Source organism: Lycorma delicatula, chromosome 1, assembly GCF_047948215.1.
Source record: "Lycorma delicatula isolate Av1 chromosome 1, ASM4794821v1, whole genome shotgun sequence".
NCBI lineage: Eukaryota > Metazoa > Arthropoda > Insecta > Hemiptera > Fulgoridae > Lycorma > Lycorma delicatula.
The window spans coordinates 173,829,864-173,857,138 of NC_134455.1; the positions used below are offsets into that span (position 1 = coordinate 173,829,864).

The window sequence follows — 27,275 nt, forward strand, 5'->3', positions numbered from 1 at the left end:
AGATGCCCAGTCTTGCTCAACCTCGAAGCCACTTTCTCACCACAGTATTCCTGATACACCACGTCGGACTACGCCCAGGAATTTACTGTATGTATTCGTTTTACCTTTATTCATGAGTTCCTCTCTTACAAATATTTGTGTGCTACAGGCAAGTTCAGTTTTTCATTACTTATTACGTTAAACCGTTATGTTATCATTAAAATTTGTGGAATATTCAGTTCATCATACCTATGCCTTTCAAGTTTCAATTTCACTTAAGTACAGTCACGACAGGTTACTTACATAAGGTTGTCATTGTTTAGCTGCAACCATTTCACGTGCTTTATTAATTTCAATTCTGTAGTTATGATAATTAACTTTACAATTAATTTCAATGCAATTATATTGTAATTAACTCTTTATTTTTATGTTTACTTATGACAATTTGATTATTGTTATTAACTCTTTTTTGTACTAGAATATCATTGTGGCCTTTTTTCTACACTAAACTAGAATTACATGTATTATTTATTTAACGTTAAGTTTGTTGATGTTCTTAATTCAGAAAAGGCCAGTGCCAATTAAAATTTATTGTAATTCATTTATCTAAGTTAATGACATCCGTTCATTGCTATTTGTCACATTATAGTATATGTCAGTAGTACAACTGTTTGCCAGTTACATTTTTTCTATTGATATTATGTTTTTCTAAATTTACAATTAAAATTAAGGTGTTTCATGTTCTCTTGTTTGCAGGCTTTGTTAAAAATATATATTGTAAAAATGTGTATTTAAAAGTGTTTATTCATGTATTTTTTCATATAATATTATTGCTATGCTGATTTCATTTGATATTCTTATGTATCATTAAATTATGTTATTTTCATAATTTTTTTTTAGTTTTTAAGATTATGATTTAACTTAAGTTGTTTTTCTTTCTCATTAAAGTCGAATTTCTTTTGGCAAATACGAGCTGTGTTTTTTTAGTTAACTTTACCCAACAGTAATATTTCATAGTAATAATTATGATAGACCTAATCTATCGAAAGTAGTAATTTTAGTATTATTTATAAATCAATGTATATGACTTTTCAGCATCCTTGATCTAATGAACGGTTTTTTAATCCATGTATATTGCATGTTATTTAGCGTTGTTGTTTATATGATAGCCGGTGTAATTGCCTACTAAACCGTTTGTTTTAAATTCACATGTATTATTTTATTCAAATGTAATTTTAAAACTTTATGTTTATATCTTCGTTTGTTTCAGGTATCGTGGATGAGGAAAAGAGATCTACATATTCTTACAAGTAACATATTTACATACACAGGTGATGCTAGGTTTAGTGTGTTACATCCGGAAGGTAGTGACGATTGGAATCTACGTATTGAGTACGTTCAGGCGCGAGATGCTGGAATATACGAGTGTCAAGTGAACACCGAGCCAAAAATTAATTTAGCTATATATTTACATGTTGAGGGTAAGCTGGAATTATAGTTTTATTATACAATTAATTTATTTCATTCAACTCCTTATAAAAATTATCTATAGTTTCGTTATTTACGAAAAAAATAATTCAGTATTATTTTTACCTTGATTAGAAATAAAAACTACAAGCGTACAAAATTACTTAACTAATTTTTCGGTTTGTATCTGTGTTAAAGAAATCATTTTATTGTTAGATTTTGAATTAAATCTATAACATTAGTCGAAGTATTATATCCAGTTAGAAATAAGTTGATTTTCGTTTATTATTATACAATTTGCTTCTACGTATTTTATAAAAATACATGTAAAAAAACAATCAATTTTAACTAATTTTATATAAATATTTTTTATGTTATAAAAATATACATACGGACCAAATCAAATCTTTATTAATAAATCAATTTCGTTTTCAACTGTTATTGTACTTTCCTGCTATACAAATTCTTATTTTCGCTAAATATTTTAGTATTTTAGAATTTCAAACTCCTTGCTGCAAATCCGTTGCAGTAGAAGTTCAAAAATTACCTTTCCTTATTTTCTTTATTTTACTATTTAAATTTTCTTCTACTTTCGTTATACAATATGGGTCAGAAATTTTATTGAAATAGAAATGTTTTATTTAAATATTTCATTTATTTTGAATAATAAAGGTAGTGAGTGAGATGAAAGATAAAAGAGATAATTAAAAGTAGAATTCAAGTACTGCACTTAAGAAAAAGATTGGATCATTCTATGTGTTGGGAACTCACCCAACACAATGTTAATGATAACGAAGCAGGATACATGAGCGTTAAAAAAAATAACAAAAAGTTCATTTCTTATAAGTACTTTATATAATTACATAATTACATAATTGCATAATTACATGTTTTCCCTTTATTTCCAAAAAAAAGAAGATATTATAATTATTATAAAATTGCTAAGTATTCGGTTGTTGACATCTGTGGTTACAGCGGTCAACTAGCGTTATTACGTTTTTTGGATCCTAAACGTACACACTAGTGTGAGATGCTTGGGTGTAAAGGCTGAGAATATTACATTCCTTACATTCTATTTTAACCTTGCCAAAAACTTCGAGTTAATAACAGAAGTATTAATGAATGGATGATAAAACAAAAATAAAGTTAATAAATTTAATATAAAAATAGTAAAAAGTACTACAAACCAACTAAAATTAGAAAAAATAACTTTTGTAAATATTCGTCATGTATAAAAAAATTATAATCACATGTTGATTTGATTAAAATTTAATAAAAAAATTATAAAACCCACAAAAAACAAAAAAATATTATTTTAAACTGACCCACAAAGCTGCAACTACTATAACACGTGATTGGAGGAGAACGACTGCTCAGCAGCGTTTTTATATGTTCATCTGGTCTTTGATAAGATCGGGAAGCTTTAGAAGCTAAAACAGAGCCTGTCTTAGTCATTCTATTTAGTCCTGCGAAGTTATCTTGATGAGCTCTTTTCGCCGGTTAAGTTCAATAAGGAACTATCTGGGTTCTTCGACAGGAAATCGGGGTTTCCTCAGGGTTCTGTTCTGGAGCCAGATCTGTATTCGATTTTCACATCAGACTTTCCTGTTCTGATCATGTCCCACCGTTTGCAGATGGGCAATCCTAGCTGGTGACGAAGATCTGAATCAAGCCTCGGTTAAACTACAATCTGAATTAGACGATATAGGCACTTAGCTGGTCGAATGGAAACTGAGGGTGAATCAGAACTAATCGACCCATGTGACGTTTACGATGGGAAGGAATAATAGTCTAAGAGTACACCTCAATGTCATCTACATCCCTAAATTTGAAAGTCCTCTGACGTGGAAGGGTCACGTGGTAGAAAAATAGAACAAACTTAACATCAAGTATAGAAAACTAAATTGGTTACTGGGTAGAAACTCAAAGGTGTTGTTTTCTAATAAACTGTTGATTTACAGAATTATTCTTAAACTAATTTGAAATATGGGAAGCAGCTATAGTGTATGAGAAACAACAGTAATATTGAGATACTTCAAAGATCCCAAAAGAGATAGGTGAGGATCATAACAAAGATGCCATGGTTTGTTAGGAGTGGAGAAATTCCTGACTATCTAGGAATACGTTCTGATTACGAAGAGATCTAAAAAATTAGCTCGCGGTACTGTTGGAGGTTATACAAACGTGCAGATTATCTGGCAGTAAATCTATTTGAAACAGCAATGATAACAGGTGATTGAAACGTTTCCATGACCTTGTTACTGTATAGTGAAGGTCACTTTGATAATCTACGAAATTTATTTACTTCAATTTACCGACAAATATTTGTTTCAGCTGTAGTGTTAATATCATATATTGATATTGATGACATTATTTTAATTTTTTTTTCCCGTCATTTGTGATTAATTTCTATTGCTCTAATGAGTAATGAATTTTACGTTGACCACCTGTACTATTGCTTTCTTATATATGAGGAGTTGAACCTTTGAATATTTTAGTGAGGGCTTTCGTCGGATACTCTCTTCACGTGATTATCATTACTCACATTTACTTACAGTCCTCTACAAGGCACCGATTGTAAATGATAATACGTGAAAAAAAAATTTCATACTGCTGAAGGATACAAGCCTCCTGATTTTTATATTTATAAAAAGGAAATAAAAGATATAATATAAAAGATATAATAATAATAATAAAAATATATTATATATAAAATATTATATTATATTAATATAATATTATATTATATTATATATAAAATATATAATAATAATAAAAAGATATAATAAAAGATTCAAGAACCTTTATAGTGTTTCGAGTTTCTCATTACAACTTTACTTCACAGACGTCGTTTCTGTGTTAAAAAATTTTCTATTTTCCTGTTACCTTTTCAGTTAAGTATAGCTGAACACGTATAAATGACGTACACGCTTTCTTAGCTTGATTTTCATAGCTGTAACAAATTAAAATAATATTTCAACAGCAATTTCATAAAGTGTAACAATTTTCACATTTATACTATTCTATTAAAAATATTATCTTGATAACGTTACGATAAGACTGTGGAAATTTGTTAATTATATTTTCCTACTAAAAACGATATAAATCTTTTATTAACTACTTAAGTATAATTACACTAAAAAATCTTTCGCTTTTAAAATGTATTCTTCAGCATTGCTACTACAGTGTATGTGTATCAAATAATCAACTCTTGTATTCTTAATAAATACTTTGAAACTACTGTCATACAAATACCGAGTAATAATAACAACTTATTCTAATTTATTTATAACTTATAGTGTTCACTTTTACAGGATGTATGTTGCTTCTTTCTATCTTGAGGCAAATCTCTATAAAGTAATAATTTTCCTTTGGTGGGTTATGGACAAATTTGTAATAGTTATTTACAAAATATTAATATTTTACAGAAACAAATTTAATTTCTCTTTCTGAAATCTTTTAATTAGTAAAAATTTATCGAAAAATTCAGTGAAAAATCCAAAACTAGAAGTTTCTGTTTTACGGGAAATTGTTTTTTTTTTTTTTTTACTTTTTTCAGTTGTAGGCAAATATGGATAATAAAGTGAGATATATGAATTTTTGTTTTTTTTTTTTTTTATATAATAGCTTTTAAACAAATAAATACGAAAATAAACTTTTTTTTCAGAATTTTTCCGATACACAACAGAAGATATGCAGTCACAAATTATTTTGTTAAATGTAAAGATACTGAATAATAAAAACAAAACGGGTAAAAAAAATTCTATATTAAAAAAAATAAATAATTGAACTAAAAAAACGAAAATAAATCGAACTAAACAGATGAAAACAAGGTATGGAAATAAAGGACCATACATCGTTATGCAGTATTTAATAAAATAAAATAATACGAGACTAATCAACTTTCAGAGAGTTTTAATTTGTTTAAATATATTTTTCATTTTGTACTACTTCTACAGAATTTGTTATTATCGAACGTTATAAAAATTAAAAAATTAGACGTGGACACAACATGACTTCCTTGTACGCCTATTAAATTGCATATAAACATATTTTTTAAATGAAAAGTACGTAAAATTATTTTTTTTTAGTAATAACTTCAGATACTTTTTTTATTAACATCGAATATCTATACAATTATTAATACGTAAAATATTACCTGAAATATCAGGGTAGACAATAGTCAGTTTATTACTCTTTAAATAAATATGAATCTTACATCAATCTAATACTATGTTTCTTTATATTATTGTGACGTAACCATCAACAAAGTGAAAACAAAAAGGAATAATAAGATGTTTCACCAAAGTGATGTGGACACCACATGACTTATTTGTACGCCTATTGAATTACATACACACATTTTTTTTTAAATGAAATGTACGTACAATTTTATTTAATTAATAACTTCTTATATTTTTACATTTTTTTATTGTTTATATTGAATTATTATCTATGATAAAAATATTTTACAATCAGAGATTAATAATACATCAATAAATTTAAATTAAAAAAAACATTCAAGAAAAAGGAGATGAAGTCTGATTCCAACCGATGTACCTTCCCCTTCTAAGATCCAAATATTTCATTAATTAAAATTTTATTTGGCTACAACTCTGGATCCAATGCAAATAAGTACCACTTATGACACGTACCTGAAAAGCTCTCAATGAAGGCTTATTACTGTAGTTAAGAAAAACTCCAAAATCCAAAAATTTTGTATTTTGGACTTTTTTGAACATTTATAGTCTAGTCGATTGCAATAAAAAGCCAGGTGCACAACTAGATGTTACAACAGTCCTAAATGTAAAATTTCAATACTCTACGGCTAATCGTTTTTAAGTTACGCAAAATACATACGTGCGTACAGACGTTCGCCGAAAATAGACAAAATACATATTTTTGTTGAAATCAACAGAGGTAAGACAACAAAAATGAACAACCTTCCGTATAATAAGCAAAGAAAAAGAATAATTTGTTACAAAACTCTTACCAGCCCGATTTCGCTTATATGTAATAAATATCACATTTATAGAAATAATACAATTCTTATGATTATTACTTGCTTAATAAATGAAATCGGGCCGGCTTTTTTTTGCTTATTTTATATATATATTTTTTTTGCTTAATATGTGGAACCCTCAAACATTGTTTATTATTTATTATAGTATATCTATTGCCTTTTGCATATATTTAATATGTATTTTTTTTAAAGAAAATTCTATATTAATATCAGATTTTGATAATAGAAATATAGTGTCTTACCTTTATTGATATCAGTATCGTTGTGTTAAAAACAGTTTTACTTATATTACAAAAAGTTTTGTTTTTTGAGCGGAAGAAATGATATCTGCGAGACTCTTACCATACAGTTTTAAATTTAATTTTAATTTTTTGGGATATTTATATATATATATATATAGCCTATCACACTCCAAATAACGTAAAGATTCCAACGCGGGGTTATATATCTAAATTAGTTTTGAGTGTTGAGCGGCTACGATGGAACGTACGTACATCATACATAGATACATACATACATTATGTATATTTATTATATACTGTTTATATACCCCTAAATACGTTATACTCTTTTTGGGCAGTCGCAGAAAAAGAAAGCATTGTGTATAAAAGTTAAAAATTATTGTTTGTAAAATATAAACAGCTACTGGGCATAAATATAAACAGTTGTTCGATCAAGTATAAAACAAATTATTTATTGTGAAAAATAATTTAATTTCTTGTTTTTTGTTGATAACAATCAGTTAGTTAACTGGTTATCATGTTTATCATTATCTTTTGCATTTTATTTGCTTAAAATATAAATACTTTATAATTTATAAGTTTATACTTAAAATATAATTAAATTAATCTATGTGGCAAAATAAAAAATCACGTTAGAAATTGAAAAAAAAAAAAAAATAACCGCTAATTTTCTTTATCCAACTGTGAAAAAGTTCAAAGAAATAATAATTATTTGAATGCTACTATTTTGTACCCAATTTTCAGTGTTGTGGATCATTCTTGTTATCACCGTCGTATTTACAGAGAGAGAGAGAGAGAGAGAGAGAGAGAGAGAGAGAAGAAGGAAAACGCCGATACAAAATGTTTGATTCTCAAAATGTTTGTTTACTTGTAACCAGCGATCGGTGGTTTCTTAATAAGTCTCTCGCCAACAAGTGGAATTATGTGTTTTTTGTCTAATGGGTGAAGCTGTTTAGAGTGTGCAATTATGCATATATCAGTATGAATAAACAACACCGATGGTGTTGTTTATCATACACCGTGGTGTTGTTTATTCATCAATGAACACCGGTTTAATGGATTAGGACATTTAAATCTTATGATGGGAACTGTTCACAAATGATGTAAAATGCAAAGACCGAAATTTCAGTATAGGTTTAAATGAAAAAAAGTATTTATAAATTTTATAAATCTACTTCAACTACTTAAACACGACTAAAAATTAAATATGTGCCGTGAATTATGTTGAAATAGACAAAGTAATCTGTTTTACGTCATACTAGTACTGTATATGTACTATTAGTCTAATTTAGTAAAAATTATAATACTTATCATTATTAGTTTTACAATAACTATGTGCAAATTTTTTTACAATATTAATTTCCTATTTAGACATCAATTATTTTGCAAATATAAATAATCTGCACATAAGGTAGGAATTCCACCCCTTGGAAACTATGGAACACAAAAGTGGCGGGTGTTTCACAAATTTCTCCCTTCTGCGGGGGGTCGCAGAGACTGGACAGTGTCCCTTGCTCCTGCATGATTCTGTTAATCGGGCGTGTTTAAGGGTATATTTTGGAAACTATACAGTGCTATAAATTAGTTTGTTAGCAGTACATTACAGATGCAGTTGATTAAATTAAATTTAACGAGAATTATAGAAACATAAACGGCTCGAGTATATGGTTGTTAATTGGTCGTCGTGTAAGCCACCACTACCCAACCACCTTAATCAACTTGAAAATTCCATTCGATAAACCCTTCATTGTAACTTATATGTACAACAGCCCATAACTGTTGGAATAGAAAATTACGTGCAATATTTTCGTATAGTAATTACAAATTAGATCATATATAGTAAAAGAGAATTTTCACTTCTCTAATACGATGCGGATTAAAATATATGCCTTACATTTTTATATAAACTATGATTAAAATAAAGTTAAAGACGATATATTAAATGCTCATACGACCTTGGACGTACTTTGGTATGTATTTTAACGAAAACGATCATGTAGACGAATCTATAAATGAAAAAATGAAGTCTGATCCTAGCCGTGAATCGAGCTTGTGAGTAGGTAATCTAAAAGTCGAAGAGCTGTCTATTACAGGCTGAATAGTACAATAGTCAGTCAGATATATAAAGTCATATTAACATAGTCACATAGTTAAAGTTTATTTTTACTTAAGAAATTTTAATATTCATAATTGATTGTTCCTGTGTTGTATTAAGGTATTCTTTTTATAATACAATTTTATTAACAATTCATTTTATGTTCGTACAAGATTATTTGATTTACGAGGTAATTTATGTTTTATTAGCCACAGATATGTAATAAGTTATAATTTGATAAAAAAATGCATTTTCCACATATGTACACATATTATTTCATATGCAAAATATAGCACTAAGCATTTTATTCAAATATAGTCGCCGAACGGCTTCGACGGCACGAGTAAATAATTATACAAATATACATTTGAGGATTTGTAAGTATTAACGGATGATAGCATTATTACAGGGTCATAAATAAATAAATGTGGGGAAACTTTATTTGTCGCACAGAATACAGTAATGTAACTGTATCTTCAAATTATAAATTTTCCGCGAATGTAAAGCTAACATTCCTTCATTAAATGCAACAAAAACTAAAAAAAAACTTTAGTTTACTTAATAGTTAATCGTTTGTATTTTTTTAAGCTAATATTTGACAGTGGAAACTATTACAATCGTCTACGTAATATATAATATGTAATGCTTTATATAATAGTATGCATTACTCTATATTCTGTGTGTGCGTGTGTGTGTGTGTGTGTGTGTATACATACTCAAACAGTATTTATAATTTAAAACAAAATTTGAATAAAAATTACATTATCAATATATTGCAACAATTAACACACATGGCCAGGGAGCCATGCAATAATGGTACTGTTTTGCAATGTACAGTATGAGTCATGTTGTCCTTACCAACAACTTTTTGTCTGCCTCAAATTACTCTTTTACTGCCTCAAATTAGCTGGGGTAACGAGCACGGCTATGCCGTTCCCGGGCCCCGCCACAGTAACCTGGATTCAAATTCAGAAACTTCCGCCTGCCTCAAATCACTGCACGTTGCACAACATACTATTATGCAATATGCTAATTAATTAACATTAACAATTAATTGTAACAATTACATGTATAATAATGCTAACCATTTTGAATTTATAAATTATTTCATGTTTTTTTTTTTAAAAAAAAAGGAACTCGTTGAGTTTTAAACTTAACTTTTATTCATTTATAGTACAGTTATATAGATAGTATATTAACTATAAAAATATTATCTTTTCAGTTCTGTCCTCCAACGAAAATACAGAAGCTCTCTATTTATTTTTAAAAACCCTGTAACGTTTTAATAAGAATTTTATATCGTATTTTTCAATTAAAATATCGATGGAAGTTTTATGCAAACAAAATTCTTTCATTTAAATTTAATATGCATTTCATTTTATTTTTGCATTAAGTAGTAATATTTTTATTTTTAACTAAATTCTAAATTAAAATCGATCTGTATGAGAAATAGCAATTTTTTATTCTTAAAAATAAAATATATGATTACAAAAGGGTTTATTAAAATTAATCTCAGAAAACCAATGTTTTTGTATTTTATAGAAAAAATATATATAAGAGTTTATATAAGTTAATTTAGTTTAGTAACTGCAGGCTTATTCCCCAATTAATGTTACTAATGAAAGGTGAATTTTCTAAAGTATGAGAAATGCTAAACCTGACCTTTTTTTCTCCTGCTCCCTGGGTTGGATTGGCATTCAAGCAATACTTCATCCAGAGAGGCGGATCTTTTATTCACCTCATTTACCTGTCTCAAATCACTGAGGCTCTCCGTTCCCGGGCCCCACCACAGTAACCGGGCTCGGTCTTGCCTCTTGCCTTCCTCAAATCACCAGGTAGAGAAACCCAGTCCGGCTTTGCTGTTCCCAGATCCCCCCAAGTAGCCAGGTATCGGTCTTTCTCTACCTTTTTTTTATACTTGCTGTTCTCTTCTCCAGTCACGAAAGTCTATTTCTTTCCACTGAAGAATTTCCGTGGCCAAACCGTGTATAGCATTCCATTCTACCACAACTTGTATCATGTAGGGTACAATGTTTTCGGGCATTATCCATTCAAGGCCTTCTCTCTCTTTACATCCGATCCATCTGTCACATTCATAAAATGTACGGTAAGGTGAATCTATCAGGCCATAATATATACAGTTGGGCTCTCTCGCTTCCTAAATCGGTGTGAATATTCACTAAATTCTCCATGACCGGAGAGAAGCTGTGCAATATAATAACTCACATCTCCCCACCCACGGCTGTTATCGCGGCATCATTCTTCGTGTCCATGTTCTTTTTTGTCGTGTTCATGTTTGTATCACTCCTCCCAAGCACCCGCCACTCTTGCCAGAGGAGGGTTTTAGTGTCCTCTCTTATCATACCCCCGTAGATTCTTTTCCTGTGTTTGGCTAAAGATGAATGGGAGGCTGCTGCCAACACCGTTCTACACGCTGCCGTTATCTTTAATGTGGTTCTCCTTTGCAGTGAGGTCAATCGCTTCATATTCCTTTTCTTGTCTAATGCACTGCATCGCATCTCTATAACATATAAAATTATAGTCACCTAAACCTGACCTGGATTCAAATTCAGAAACTTCCGAATGAAAACCAGAAATAGAGGTCGACCAATATAATAATGATAAAGGAAATAAATACAATGGCTTTTTGCTTTAAATTTATGTTATTATTTTTAATTTTTTTATAAATGTTACAATTCGTAAATATAAATATATAATTTTATATATTTCACAATTTCTAAAATTATTCTTCCAGAAGATAGGGCAAGATAAATTGGCAACTAAGATGAGGAATAGAACACATTGCAGTTTATACATCTACCTGTTACTCAGTAAAGCCACTGAAATATTATCTATAAGTCAACCAACAAAATACAAAATGTTAAGGAACGGTTGTTACTGTAGTACTTCCAAAACCACAAAGTAAATACAAAATATCAGATTACAAGACAATAAATAATACAATGACAGACACAATAATCCGTAAGTACGTAAAATAAACGGCTGAGATTACAGTAAATACGAAAAATTGAGCAAACCAAGAAATCAACCAATAACAGACACATCAAAATGTACAAGATATTACATGCATAAATAAAAACATGCATAAAAAATACCTTTTAAGTTTTTCTTAAAATATATTTAAAAGAGGTTTTTTAAAAAATTAATTATTAATTTTTTACAAAATAAATGGCTGGCGATTAATCTGGAGACCATATTTTCGTGGACCATAAGATGTCACTAGTAGAACTGACAAAAAACTGTTTAAAAAAAAAATAGATGTAGATGATGAATTTTCGTGGTATGAACAAATAAGTTTGTTAGCAACAAGATCAAGTAAATTTTACATTCAAGCATCTTTACTTGTCATCATTACAGAATATAAATCATGCTAACAGTTTTCCTACCTTTGTGAAAAATATAGTATTAAAAAAAAATTGGATTCTAAAATTGGGTGTAAGATTTCTCTTTGATGCCGGCAAATTTTATATATGTAAATTGATTTTTAACAAATGTTTAAATTATGTATGTTTATAATGTACAAGAATGTTCAATCTTTGATAATAAAAAAAATGATCAAGTCATATGGCAAAAGCTTTTTTCATCTTACAGCTAATACGTTCATATACGATAAAACATAGGCATTATTTTTTGTGTTTATTAAATTACCTAAGAAGGCAGTAAAATTTTAGATTAGCCAAGTGAAACGATTATCTCTTACAGAAAAATAAATTATTTTCTCCTTGAATTTTAAAATAATATCAATTATTTAAACGTAAATTTTTTGCATAGGCGTTGTACTCGTACAAAATATTGGTTAAAATATTTTTTAAGATACTTATTTAAGCCATAAAACTTTTATTTTAATGTGTACAGGTTTTATTTGTTTATTATATTCACACACTTGCAAAATTATTTTTCCATAGAGATTTACGTATACAAATTATAGTAATATAACTTGACCATTACATTTCAATTGCCACGAGCGTATTGATGTCACTAATTTCCAGGTAACCACCACGCTTGGACTGCATTGCAGCTGGAGCTTTTGTCTTTAATAAATAGTTATTTCTTTAGTTCTACATATGACTTCTGTACGCATGGATCGAATCGTAGATACTCATTTAATACTACATATTGCATTATTTCTGTATATATGAGTATGTTCGCCAAATTGATAAAATAATATAATTTGTTAGCATGTACGTAAAACAGTTAATATAAAACAATTTAGCAAGTTTGGGTTGTAATGTTAATTGTACAAAAATATTTTTCGTGTTTTTTAAAAACAGCACTTGTTTAGTATTAAACTCAACTTATATATATATAATTTTTTTTGTACGATCCGACGTGAAACATGGCCTCCTCTACAACTTTTTTCCGTTCATCTCTAATCTCGTCAACTCGCTCCAGTAAACAACACCCGTGCTTCTCAAAATTCTTGTCACGTCTTGTAGCCATTGATTTATGGATTAACTCTTATTCTAAATACTCTCATATTCTGGCATTCTTTCTAAATGGCCCAAACAGCCATTCATCAAGTTCTGGATTTGATGAATTTTAAATTTTTTAATTTTTGCAATAATCTCTATTTCTTCATTTCACCTTAACTTCCAAGTGTCATCCTCACTGACAAAGTAATATATTTGCCATTTTATTTTCCTTTCAAACGCATGCAACGATTTTGTGTTTGTTGGATTTAGCGTCCATGCCTACTGTAAGTGACAGTAAGTGACTACTGTAAGTGACACCGGCCTTAATGTTTTGTACATATTCATTTTAGTATTACTGAAGACCGTTTTAGATTTAAACGCTCTATATTTTCAAAATATGCTTTGTTAGCCAGTATTATTAATTCTTTAGTTTTTTGGAACTTTCTATTGTGTCTCAAATGAGTGAGTACCATGTTATGTACCTAATTTTTGTGAGTAGTTGATGGAAGAATGTTTGTTACGACATAGCAAATTATGTGTAGCTGAATGTTCCAGCAGGAAAATGCAAATGGCTACATGGTAATGAATTGAATTAAGATCTATAATTCTAATTTTTGACGTTATTAAATATTTCAGAATAGAAAATGGTTTACGAAATAATAATGAAGCACTTTCATTTACTTTACGGCTACCGCTTAGCTTTCTGTTCTTCTGTCCTAATAGGGTTGGATTGAATTAAAATGAAAGACAAAGTTGCTAAAAAAATCCGGGTCGTCCTTCCAAAAAAAGGCCCTTTCTTTTACGCTTTTTAAAAAATTCACAGAAGAAGGGGAAAAATGTTTACGAAAGAAGTGAAAAAAAAAACTTTTTTCTCACGAAACAGACAATGAAAACGATAAGTTTATTACACCAGAAGGTCTGAAGTCTCGACATATTTTTAGTTATAGTTCTATCAGATAATGCTTAAGTGATGGATCCGATCAAAGCTGATAGCTATCTGCGTTAACAAGCTAAGTAAAATAGGAACACGAGTTACATATCTTTACCTTCAAAGTGAGGGAAGAGCTACTCACTAATTTCTCGGCAAATAGCTACTCAAATTTTAATATTTTATTTTTTTTTAATGGATAATTATAAAATTCTGGGTTTATATTATTAATAATATGAAGTAACAATAAAAACAAAAACTTACTAGTAAGAAAATTGAAACAAGCATATGTATAATTTGTTAATTCTTAGAATTAACAGATTTTAACAGAATTAACAGAATTATTAGATATGAAATAAACAAACTGCGATCGTGGTAGTGCGTGTGTATACAGCACACTTCTGTACGCGCCGAGCTGTTGTAACTACCGGATGTTTAAAAACAAAACATCCTTGTTTATCACCGACTTCAAAATAACAGTATAAATTCTCTTATTTCATACTGGATATTTTTAATTTTCTTTTAATTGTAGTCCTGTGTTTCAGTACTGGTTTTTGGTACGCATGACTGTGTGTGTATATTCCGTTATTGTGTGATAATTGTGAGATTTATTTAGTGTGCGATTATTACTGATTAATGAGATTTAATATTGTGATTAGCCTGTATGTATGTGTGTTCGAATAATTTATCGTTATGGCTGATAATACAGGAATATCATTCAATAAACACAGAAAAAGGAAAAATTTGCGAAATTGTTAAAAAATAGTTTTAAACGTATTCAATCTACTGCTGAAGAAAAATCCTACTTGGTTAAAAAGGAAGTAGTGAAACTTACTTCTTAATTAACTGGTGCATCGGTTATTAGTATTAATAGATTACGGACTGAAATAAATAAGAAAGGAAAGGTAGAAACTCCTGTTAAAAATAGAAAACGTGGAAAACCTGTGCTAGGAAACTGGGATGAATCTCACAAAAATGTAATAATATTGACTACATAATTTCGTTTTTCGAAATGAAATACCAACCTTAAAAAAATGTCTGGCTTTGATAAACTGTGACAAGAGTTTACCAAAGATTAAGACGCTTATTTTATACAAATTACTGCTGTCGATGGATTTTAAATTTATTAAAAGAAATAAAGAAAGAGTAATTGTTGATAGAGAAAAGATCATAATTTGGCAGCATAATTATTTAAAAAAATAGCGAATTATAGAAAAACGGGTACAAATATATTTTATTTAGATGAGACGTGGGTAAATGAAGGCCACATCACTTCAAGAATTTGGTGTGATACGACAGTTACATTGGTAAAAACAGCAATTTTGTCAGGATTAAACAGATGCCTGCAACGTCCAATAAAGGAAAGCGAATAATTGTAGTAATGAAAATGGATTTTTAGAGAAAGGATTACTCGTTTTTGAATCCAAAATATCTGGGAGACTACCACGATGACATAAACTGAGGTATTTTTAGGAAGTGGTTTAAAAAATTATTGTCGTTATAACCCGAAAATAGTATTGTTGTAATGGACAATGATCCGGATTATAGCGTAAAACTGGAAAATATTCTAAACAATTCATGGAGGAAACAAGAAATTGCTTTACGACTGCAGTCAAAAAATATCTACTTTGGAGAAAACAGTTTAAAAGCAGAACTCCTTGAATATATAAAACACAATCGTGACAAATTTAATAAATTTTTAATCGATGATTTGGGTGAAACGAAAGGTCATACCAAATTTAATAAATTTTTAATCGATGATTTGGGTGAAACGAAAGGTCATACGGTGTTAAGGATCCCCCCCTTATCAATGCAACCTAAATCCGATTGTGATAGCGTGGAGCCAAGTAAAGGCTACGTCGTCTGAAATAGTAATACATATAAAATGAAAGACGTTAAAATCCTGCTTGAAAAAAAGCGTAAACGAGGTATTAACAGATAAGTGGAAACAGTGCGTGAAGCATGTTACAGAAGAAGAAAAGAAGATGTGGAACTTAGATAATTTTCTCGATGTTGTAGTTGATAAACTAATAATTAATGTTAGAGATGATTCGTCGTCACCGCCAATTTCTGGGAGTGATACGGAATCGGATATAATGGAGGGAATCTAATGTTTGTCAGACACTGATAGAGAATAAGGTAAGCAACTTTTTTAACGTTTCGAAGTGATAAGATTTTATTCAACTTATATAGTTTATTTATTAAATTATTTTTAATATGATTTTGTTTGGGATGTTATTGTTATGATATTTTTTTTTACATTAAAAATTTTGTGAGGGGTTTAAAAGTTAATATAAAATTAAGTATAAATTAAATTAAATAAACAAAATAAAGTAAATTAAGTGTATAGCGAATGTAACATTTTGTAAGGAAAAACAAAAAATTGTAAGATTAGTATGAAATATTTTTTAAACATATAGTTCCGCAGCGCTCTATCGTCTGCAGTTTGTTTATGCGATATCTCCTTCTTTTAATGAAGAGAGAGTAAAGAAATAATAATAATAATAGTACGTGATTTATTCTATTACAATGTGTATTTATTCTTTTTTATATGTAAGGGAACAAAAAGTTAAAACAACAAATTAGGCGGCGTCCTGTAATTAATTAAATAACAAGGGAAACAGACTAGTATTCTTCAGAGATAGTATGCATGTGTTTTCGTACACGTACTTGTATGCAGTGAAACAAAATATTGAATGTGAAGGGAAATATCTGTAACTTATAAAAGTTACACAAAATTCTCAGTACATGTCTGTTATCGATTAGAAAATGTCGGTCCACCAGGTGTGTAAATATTATGGGTATAATGTATAAAATCATGTGAAACTATAGATTTCTTTGTTTATGATTTCATATTATTATTTGATTTTTTTTTTTTTGTTGTGATACTACAATTAATTAAGTTAAATGAATTACAGCATCATTTAATTAGAAACTAATTTTTCTCGTATTTCATTTTAACGGTATTCTGTTGTATAATATTGTAAGTACTATACGGTATAGGGAATTATTTTATATTAATTTTCTTTAAACTTTTTTTTAATGTATAGAATTGTTTTTAAGAAATTTTTATACATCATTGGGTCGATATTTTTTAACACTTTATTCTATTTATGGTATGAAACGTTGGTCAGTTAAAACCGATCCATTTTTTTTTGTTTTCAGTTTCTTCTACCGAAACTCATCTTAATTGAAGTCCGAGAGAACATTTCCTTTGAATAATAGCGAAATCACATAGTTATACTACAAGATCTTTTTTTATGGCTGAAAGATGAACATTCACCAAATTCTTTAATCCCATTCTATCTTAATTTTCTGTGCAAAAGATACAAACTCCAACTGCACTTGCAGTATTGTCGATGATATTTTTTGAGCCTATTAAAATTACCTGCTTCTTGTCAATGTGTAATTTAGAAAGTTGGAAATCACTTCGCGAGATTAACAGCGCAGAATAAGGCTAATAATTTCGAAATAATGAGTAGGAAAATAAATTTTTATAAAATATTGAACAAAATATGGGGAAAACACAAATTTGGAGAAAAGAGTTTAAAAGCAGAACTCCCTGAATATATAAAACACAATCGTGACAAATTTAATAAAAAATTAAAATTTTTGTGTTCAATACAATTTATCAATTTAATCTTAAATTTTCTATTATCTGCTAGTAACTGCCATAAGATTTTATATAGAAAACCAGGGGTAATACTCGTATATATTTTCAATGACAGTCGAACTCAAGATCAGTAACATTACTTTAGTTACAAAAAAGAGAAATTGTCTATGAATTATATAACTGATATGTGTGAGATATATGTAATATTATATATAATTATATAATTTATAATCATTGATAATCCGTTGTAAAATTTTTTAATATTGATAAAGTATCGTATATGTATTCGTGCTGATTAATAGGGATAGTCCAGTCGGTTACAGAAAATGTGTCGGTATTTTTATTAGGTTCGTACAACCGCAAGGGCAAAGCAGCACTCGGCTGTTGAGAAGACATCTAAAAATGTTGCATGTAGAATGCTTAATTGATTTTTCTTCGAATTGGGGGGTTTTGGTCTTTAAGTTTTTATTAGGATGAACGCATTTAAAATTATTTAAATGGAAAATCAATTCCATTTTAATTCATGCTTTGACAAATATAAAGTAACTTGTGTAGTACACCTAATATCGAAAAGGTTTCATCAGTTGTATCACCTGTAAGTGTCACATATATTTCAGTTGGTTTCATATAGAATATAAAACTCAGTTAAAAAAGTATTGACAAACCGCTTCACTCCGTACTATACCTAATATTTCTTTCATAGTAATTAATATTAAATATTGCTTTACCGGTTTTATCAGTACTTTTTTCTCTGGTTACGTTCACTTTATTTTGATAAATATATTCATTTAATTCAAATGAAGAGAGAATTCATTACACAACCCTCATTTTATTAAATCCTCATGTCAATAAAAAAGAATACATGAATGAAACTTTGATACCATAATCTTCATTTACTCTCTATGTCACAAAAATGAATAACTGATTTAAAAAATAAGAATAATTCTATTACTAAGATAACACATTACCCGAATAAGTAACCCTGCTCTTATTATTTCAACGTAGTTACAATATAAAATATTAAACACATGCAAAAACATTATTTTAAACTTTTCAAAATCATGAATTAAAAATTAATAGTGTAAATGTTATAAAGAAACAGGTTACTATATACGGTAGCTGTGAATGTTAAAAATATGACAAAAAAATCATTATTGTATTTGTAATAATTACATTGATTTTTTAAATTTATTACTATAATATTGTGAATTATTTAGTCGTTCATAATTTAATTTTCATTTAGTCAACACTATCTCTGATGGTTAGCCGTACGACTTTCAAAGAGGTCTAAGATCATAGGGGTGACTACATATTCCAATGTAAATTTTTCTCCTCTTTTCATTGGTGGGGTCAAAAACAGATCATTCGATTTTAAAAAATCGTTTTAACTTGAAACAAGACCAAATACAAGGTCACCATGAAATGTTCTTCTCCAATCTGAGTAACTTTTATTTTGGTAATTTGTTTATATTCTGCCTAGTTTACGAGAAAATCGCCGGGGGAATTTAAAATGAAACAGTCTATATACATGTTTTCGTTAATATTATTTTTTTGTAGATCAGTTAAGGTAGACCATTTTTTGTGTTTTTGTATTAAATAACCGTTATTAACTTATTCAGATTTCTATTCAAAGTTTACGGTTGAATAATTATTATTGTATGTCTGGGATTCATCGCAGAAAAAAGGATAGCTTTTGAACAAATGTTAGAATTATATTTTTAGCGGGGGAAACACAAGTATAATAGAAAATATAAAGTTAACACTGAGTACCCTATAAATGAAACGGTTTCAAAGAAAGAGCAGTAAAAGAAATATAAAAAAAGAAAAATAAGGAAAAGGAAAAAATGGAAAGATAGTTGAACAATCAAAACTCTGCTATGTCTCCTGTACGTGACAGAAATGCGTGTACATCCTGCACTTATTTCAGACTAGTGGTCCTAGTGTCACAACCCTCTTAGCCATCAGTTCCTACTTGCATCAGGATGTTTCTGAAACTTACGTCCTATAACTTTGTTATGTCTCGATTTCCAATAGTGCGTGCTTGGTAGTTTAAGTTCTTCAGTTCAGTCCCGAAAATAAATTAAATTGATTGTTTCTTAACTCAAAACTACTTATCGTATAATGTCAACAAATATTAATAATAATACCAAGTATTTACAATGAATGAACCCGTCTTTAATGAATGTGATAAAAATTACATACAAAAGAATTTTGGCGTCAAAATGTACAAGTGATATCACATTCCATAGATAGACTAATTCATTTTACTATTCTACCATATCCTCAAATTTTTGTAATGACTTTTTCGATAATTTGTGGCTACCTCGGGGCCTGAAATATAAATGTCACAGGAATTAATAAAACTAAATAATAATAAACTAATAGAAATTTTACTATAATAAATAATTTTGTATAAAACCAAACGACCATATTATAAACTACACAAATTATTATCACAATAAATGTAATGAATTCGATATTTACAAAACAAAGTGTGACCAGTAGGAATACATTTACATAATAAAAACAAACAAGTCATTTAAATGAACGAAAAGTAAAAGGGAGATAGATATTTTTTATAAATTATTAGAGGAAAGAATATTGTGCTAGTTTAAATGTTCATATTAATTGCTATTAATTTGTATTAATTAAATTTAAAAGTTTTACAAAATAAACTTACTTTTTAAACTTTACATTATTATTTTATTATTTGGAATCATATATTGAATAAAAAATTAATATATCCTTATCTTATGAAATAGCTGATGATAGCGGTATTTCCTAAAAAGCCGTGTTCAGTCTAAAGTTACAGTCTTATATTAAGCTAGAATGCCTTGTTATAAATTTTTACTTCTTGTTGGAAGTATTTTTTTAATATTACTGTACAGTTTTACAGTTTTTATTCGCCTGTAACAAATTTTCCCTTCAGCTGTTAATACTTATTCAAATTATTTTTTGCCAATTTTGATTACTTTTGAAATAAATATTTCTCTTTTAAAATTTTTATTTTGCATCAGTGTTCAGGCTCTCTCATTACAATTTAATAAAACATAAATAATAATATCAAGGGTTTTAAAATGAAAAAAATAATTTTTTCATTAATTTTATGCTATTACAAACGTGTAGACATCAAGAAACAGTAACTCTAAAAAAATTGCCGTACAGGAATCCGGTAAGTGAACGGTCTAAAAACATCTCTGAATAAGAAGGATTTAAAAATTAGAGTGAATTTTAGATAGTAAGAAGGGAAGATTTATCTAAAGGACCATGAAACTATTGAAACTGGTGTACGTACATATCTAGAATGTTATTTTAACCTGTTCCCCCTAAAAGTCTTGGAAATACGGGATATATTTATTGAGAATAGAAGTAACAGATTAGTGATTAACGATTTAGAAATAATTTACTTAAATTTCCACTAAATGTTTTTACTAAATATAATTAATATTCAGCTGAGAACACAGCTGAGACTAAGGATTATTTAAACCCTTTCCAACGCCAGAAGTATATGTTTCCCAACCTCCAAAAAGGTATCGTATTTGAAACACAATTAAGTAATATATTTTCTTTATTTGCTGCATTATTGTTTCAGTTCCTATTATTCTAACATATAAATTAGTTAGTGCAGGTGAAATTACTTTACTGATCTTTGTTCCTTCATTTATTTTGTACAAAATTTTCCCCGTAAGACTATATGCCATATATATAGTTTTATCCTTCGTTGTTAAAAGTGATTTGCTGTTTAGTCTCCTGGTAATAAGTCTCGCCGATGTTTAGGTTGTAAAAGTCGATTGATGTTTGTAAGCGATTTCATTGAACTATAACTGAAATGCATAAACTGTCCATAACGTTATCATATTTACCTGGTACACTAAGAGTATCTTAGTATACACGTTAATAATCCAACCAAATTACACTTAGAAAAAACAAATTGCTACTTGGATTTTTATAAGTGGAAATGGTAAAGGAACTTATAATAAACTTAAAAAAAATAAATGCGTGATGGAGGGTTGATTTGGGGTTTGAAAAGGGATGGAAAATGATATTATTGTGATTTCTGGCGAACGTTGACGTCAAAAAAGTATCAATTGTTAAAGTTGTAGCTCATGCAAAAATCTACAACTTTAGTAGACGTCTTTAACATTACCTCAAAATTATCGAGAAAAATGCGAAAGATCTTTTTTTCGTTTTTTATTTTTAATTTCCGCAAAAAAATTTAATTTTGACGAAAATTGGTGAAAGTGTACCTTTCTGGGTCTGAAATAAGGCAAATAGTTTTAGAAAAAATAATCGAGAAGTTTCCGAGATATTCATTTTTTCCGGTCCGAAACACTTTTTTCAAAAACAAAATTCTACATAGAAAAATAATTGTACAGAGTTCTACCGGTGTTTTTTTTTTCATTTTGACATATACTTTTTAGTATAATAAAAAAAAATCTATAATTACAATTTAAAAACATGCTTAAAAATTAAAAACAAAAAATGACTCTTGCAACAATGAATTTTTCTGGAATTGTTGATAGTTTAAATTTTTTTAAAACTTCAAAAACTGATTACACCATTTAATTGTAAGAAAAAAATACAAAAGAAACTGTGTTTCATTGTTTGGCCTGAACCATTATTTTTGTGTTTTAGTATTGCTATAAACATCTAAGTCGAGTAATTTTATGTAACGAAGGATCTAAACGATAGAGGTGACTGGGCGTCCAGCTCCGTTTCCGCTATCACTTTTTACAGAAAACGGCTTCTTAAAAAACATTAAATCATAATTATTTCGTCAGTTCACTAGCACTGAACTAGTGGATGGTGGGTTTCTGTAACACAAAGTTTGGCAAAAATATGATACCATTCAAGTGATAACCAGAAAATATTTGTATTTTCTACGCAATCACTATACAGACAATAGCTGTATAGTATTTGATGGTTATCCGGACAATGAGGCTGATAATGAAGACTCGACTGCATCTTCAAAAAAAACAGCTGAACGCTTAAGGCGAAAAACTTTTTTTGACCAGTGAACCATTCAAATGATAAAAATAAGAATTAATAAAAGAGTTGTCAAAAGCATTTAGATTTAAAACATATAAAGTTTAACAAGCAGAAGAAGATACAGATCCATTAATTATTAACACAGCAATAGAAATCGCCGAAAAAAATAAGGTTATAAATGCAGCACGAGGAGTCGCTGAATATAAAAAAAAACTATCGTTTTTGACCAAGATATTATTTCTTGATCTTTTGTGGTTCTACTAAATCAATTAAATTCGATTAGTGCAACAATTTACTTTCGCAAGCCAGGTGCAGACAATGTAAGCGACTCAATATATTCGTCAAATAGTTTTAAGTATGAAGATTATCGTCTTATTGTTGGTTTTCTACATTATCTTACTGGCTATGACGCAACATCTGCTTTTGTAGGTAATAGAAAAAAAAACAACATTGAATTCCCTGATTAAAACTCCCGAGTTGACAGAGTTGAGCCTTTTTATCAAACTAATGCAGAGTCAAAATTCATTGCTCCAACTGGTTGTAGATTAATTTCATCCATTTACAAACGCACAAATGATAAATTTGTTTGGATGATTTGAGATTTCAGCACTACAAAGTATTTACTGCAAAGTCTAATTTTAAATTAGAAAAATTATTACCGACTGTTGGAGCAGCTATACAACACTCCTATTGAGCTTACTTTTAGCTTCAAACGTGGCTTGGAAACAAAATAACTGCAACAAAGTGTGACTGGAAAGAAGTAATTTCGAATAATTCCAAAATACTCATACCTCGCTTTACAGAAGTTTCAGTCATGCCTGAAGATTTATTAAAAAAGTCTTGTAGCTACGAAACCAACTATAAAGGTAATCGATGCGGGTGTCGAAAACACGGACTGCAATGAGATTGATGTACAAAATGTAATGGTTCGGACAATTGTTCGAACGTTGACAAAATTTCGGAAGATTTCAGTGACTCCGAAGAGTATTCACATGAAATCGAGTCGCCAAGTCTTTGCTTGAACCTGGAAAATCAATTACCCGAGTAATTTAGTGATTTCGAAGAAACATTTGAAGATCAGGAAGAAACCCAGTCTAATGCCTTCATTAGACTGGGTTTCTTCCTGACGAGATGAAGATGACGGTTTCTTCCTGACGGTTTCAGACGATGAAGATTAACTTAAATAGCTGCCAAAAAGACCAAAATTAAACTAGTATTATTTATTTGTAAATATACATTGTAAAAATATTGAAAAATATCATTTTGAAAGCAAAAATCGGAATTTTAAATAATTTAATTTAAAAAAAATCACTTGTACATCTAAGAATTCAAGAAAATTTAAAATAAAAAATAATTAAGTAATCAGTTTTTGAATTTTTTTTAAATTTAAACGAATTATCAACAATTACTGAAAAAATGCATTGTTGCTATTGCTGGAGTCATGTTTTGTATTTTTTTTTACATTTTTAAGCATTTTTTTGAATCTAATTATAGATTTTTTTTTATTTTACGAAAATATGTATGTCAAAATTAAAAAAATGAGCTCTAGGAGAACTTTGTACGAGATTTTTTTTAGTATAATTTCTTTTTGAAAAAAAAGAAGTGTTTTGGACCGGAAAAAATGAATATATTGGAGACTTCTTGATTTTTTTAAAATTAAAACAATTTGTTCGTTATATCAAACACAGAAAGGTATATTTTCCAAATGCAGGTGGAAGACAATTTATATTATGGAAACTGTATGCATATTTACTATGACAACGTATTTTTTAAAAATTAATAATTAATAATTCTTTTTTTTAATATATAAGTATCATTATTTAATTAATTAAATACAAAATTCTTATTTATTAAGTCATAATATTTGATCTTTTACATACACAAACTCTCGCTCGTACACTGCAAAAACACGAAAGCACTTACACCAGACACACAAACACACACACACACACACACACACACACACACACACACACACACACACACACACACACACACACACACACACACACATGCGTACAGGGAGAGAAAGTGAGTTAAATCTGACCCACGAAATACTGTTTTTCTTGATGTACAAGATTACATTTTATTGACTAAATGAAATTTGTCTAAATTATTATAAAGTAAGTTTATCTTACAAAATTTGTAAATGAAAATTGCCGCATTGATTTGTATCACGCCCTGTACGTATAAGTTTTGAATAAAAAGAATATCAGATAAAGGAATATGTTAAATTTTACATTAATATATATTATATATACTATATTTTAACATATGCTGAAAAATAATTCTTCATATATATGCTGAATTATTTATAAGAATTAATTTCTAAAATTGCAGCTCTTTTTTGTTTTTACCTGTTATTAGAACGTTCGTACTGATCGAAAAGTTTTGTGGAAATAACATTAAAAATAGTTAAATAAGTTATGCTTTCATCAGTTCAGTCACTAATATAAACTGTGTATTTGGCTGTTGTTAACAGAGCTGTGGCAGATAACTAACCTGTTTTTTAAAGTGTCGTAATTTCAGTGAATATTTTTTTTATCTAGATTTACATAATTTAAATGATGTGTATTATTTCTGCAATGCAATCATCATGTTGATTTTGTGTATAAATAAAATATGTCTTTGCCGCTAAACTAAAAAAACAAAAAGTTAAAAAAAAGAAGTCTGATGCGAACCGTGTACCCTTGTATGATTCAAATATTTCATTAATTGAAATTTTATTTGGCTATAACTCTGGAACCAATGAAAATAAGTACAACATGATATATAGTTGAAAAGATCTCAATGATGTTTATTACTGAAGCTAAGTAAAAAATCAAAATCCAATTATTTTTGGATTTTAGTCTTTTTTGGACACTTTTGGTTCAGTCGATTGCAGTCAAAAGGGGAGGTGCACAACTAGATGTTGCACAGTCCTAAATCCAAAATTTCAACATCCTACTGCTACTCGTTTTTGAGTTGTGACATATATACTATACATATATAGGCTTATACGTACAGACATCACACCGAAAATAATGAAAATGGATTCAAGGATAGTCAAAATGGATATTACCGTTAAAAATCTGAAAACCGAAATTTTTCGCGATTACAATACTTCCTTTACTTCGTACAAGGATATAAATATATGTAAAACATAAGCAAATAAATAACATTAATTTATAGAAATCTCGATTACAATAATATCTCATTTTTTTAACATATTATGAAACACTGAAACTCAGCATAATAAAATTCCCTTTCCCTTTCACTTCCTAGTTTACAGGAAAGTACCGAAGGACTAAGTGTTGCTAAATTACGCAATACTACAAAAAGGAATAAAACGATTAAATATTTAACGAGACGCAACTCCTTGCGCCACGGAGACCGGCTGTATTTTACTGGAATATAAAATTCTGAGATAAACCAGTTCACGGAATCGGAACATTTATTATTTAAATTTCAAAATGGCCTGCCATTATTTTTTATTTCTATTTGATATTATGTTGCTTTTTGCAACAAGTTATGAAAAATTGATTATTCGGTCGATGATAAGAATTGTACGACTGGGTCGTTTGAAATAAAAGAGAGAGTGATGGAAGTGGGAATGTATGGATTAGAAGTTTCCATAACAGATTCCATAAACTACCAGTTTTTTACTTCCTTGTACAAAGTAAAGGAAGAAGTATTGTGATCGCGAAAAATTCCAGTTTTCAGATTTCAACGGGAATATCCATTTTGACCATCCCTGAATCCATTTTGACTAGTTTCGGCGTGACGTCTGTACGAGACACATACGTGTGTGTGTGTGCGACTCGCATAACTCAAAAACGATTAGCCATAGAATGTTGAAATTTTGGATTTGGGGCTGTTGCTACATCTAGTTGTGAACGTCCCCTTTTGCTTGCAATCGACTCGAACAAAATTGTCCAAAAAAGCTCAATATCCAAAATACTTGGATTTTAGACTTTTACTTAACTGCAGTAATAAGCCCTCATTGAGAGATATTCAACAATATATCCCAAGTGGTACTTATTTTCATTGGTTACAGAGTTATAACTAAATAAAAGTTTAATTAATGAAATCGTTTGGATCGTACAAGGGGAAGGCATATCTGTTCGAATCCGACTTCATTTCCTTTTTTTAACTGTTTATTTTTAATTTAAATATATTGATTTATTAATAATTATTAACCTGTGATTGTAAAAAAAAAAAAAATGTGTATATGTAATTAAATTAAAGGAAGTCATGTGGTATCCATATCAGTTTTTTAAGGTTAAGGTTAAGGTTAAGTTTAAGGTTAAGGTCATGACCGCACTTACGCTCTTTTTTTAGCAGATTTGTCTAATTGCTATTAGTAAAATACTGTAATCAGTAGTAGAATCTATGTTACCAGTTAATCTAAAAAAAAAAACTAATTATAACCCAATTATAAGCAGAACTTGTTTCAGTTACAAAAATAATATATTACACAATCGTTGCGTAATGTTCTTAGCTAACAAGTAGCAACAGCCACTGAAA

General features: G+C 28.9%; 1 protein-coding gene across 1 annotated transcript in view; it reads left to right on the plus strand.

Annotated features, from left to right (window-relative positions):
* The window catches only part of LOC142317711 (zwei Ig domain protein zig-8-like), a 342,158-nt gene that overhangs the window by 97,872 nt on the left and 217,011 nt on the right, over positions 1 to 27,275 (plus strand). Inside the window, exon 3 of the mRNA XM_075354258.1 lies at positions 1,250 to 1,460. Within this exon, the coding sequence (XP_075210373.1) occupies positions 1,250 to 1,460 (211 nt within the window). The remainder of the gene's footprint in view (positions 1 to 1,249; positions 1,461 to 27,275) is intronic.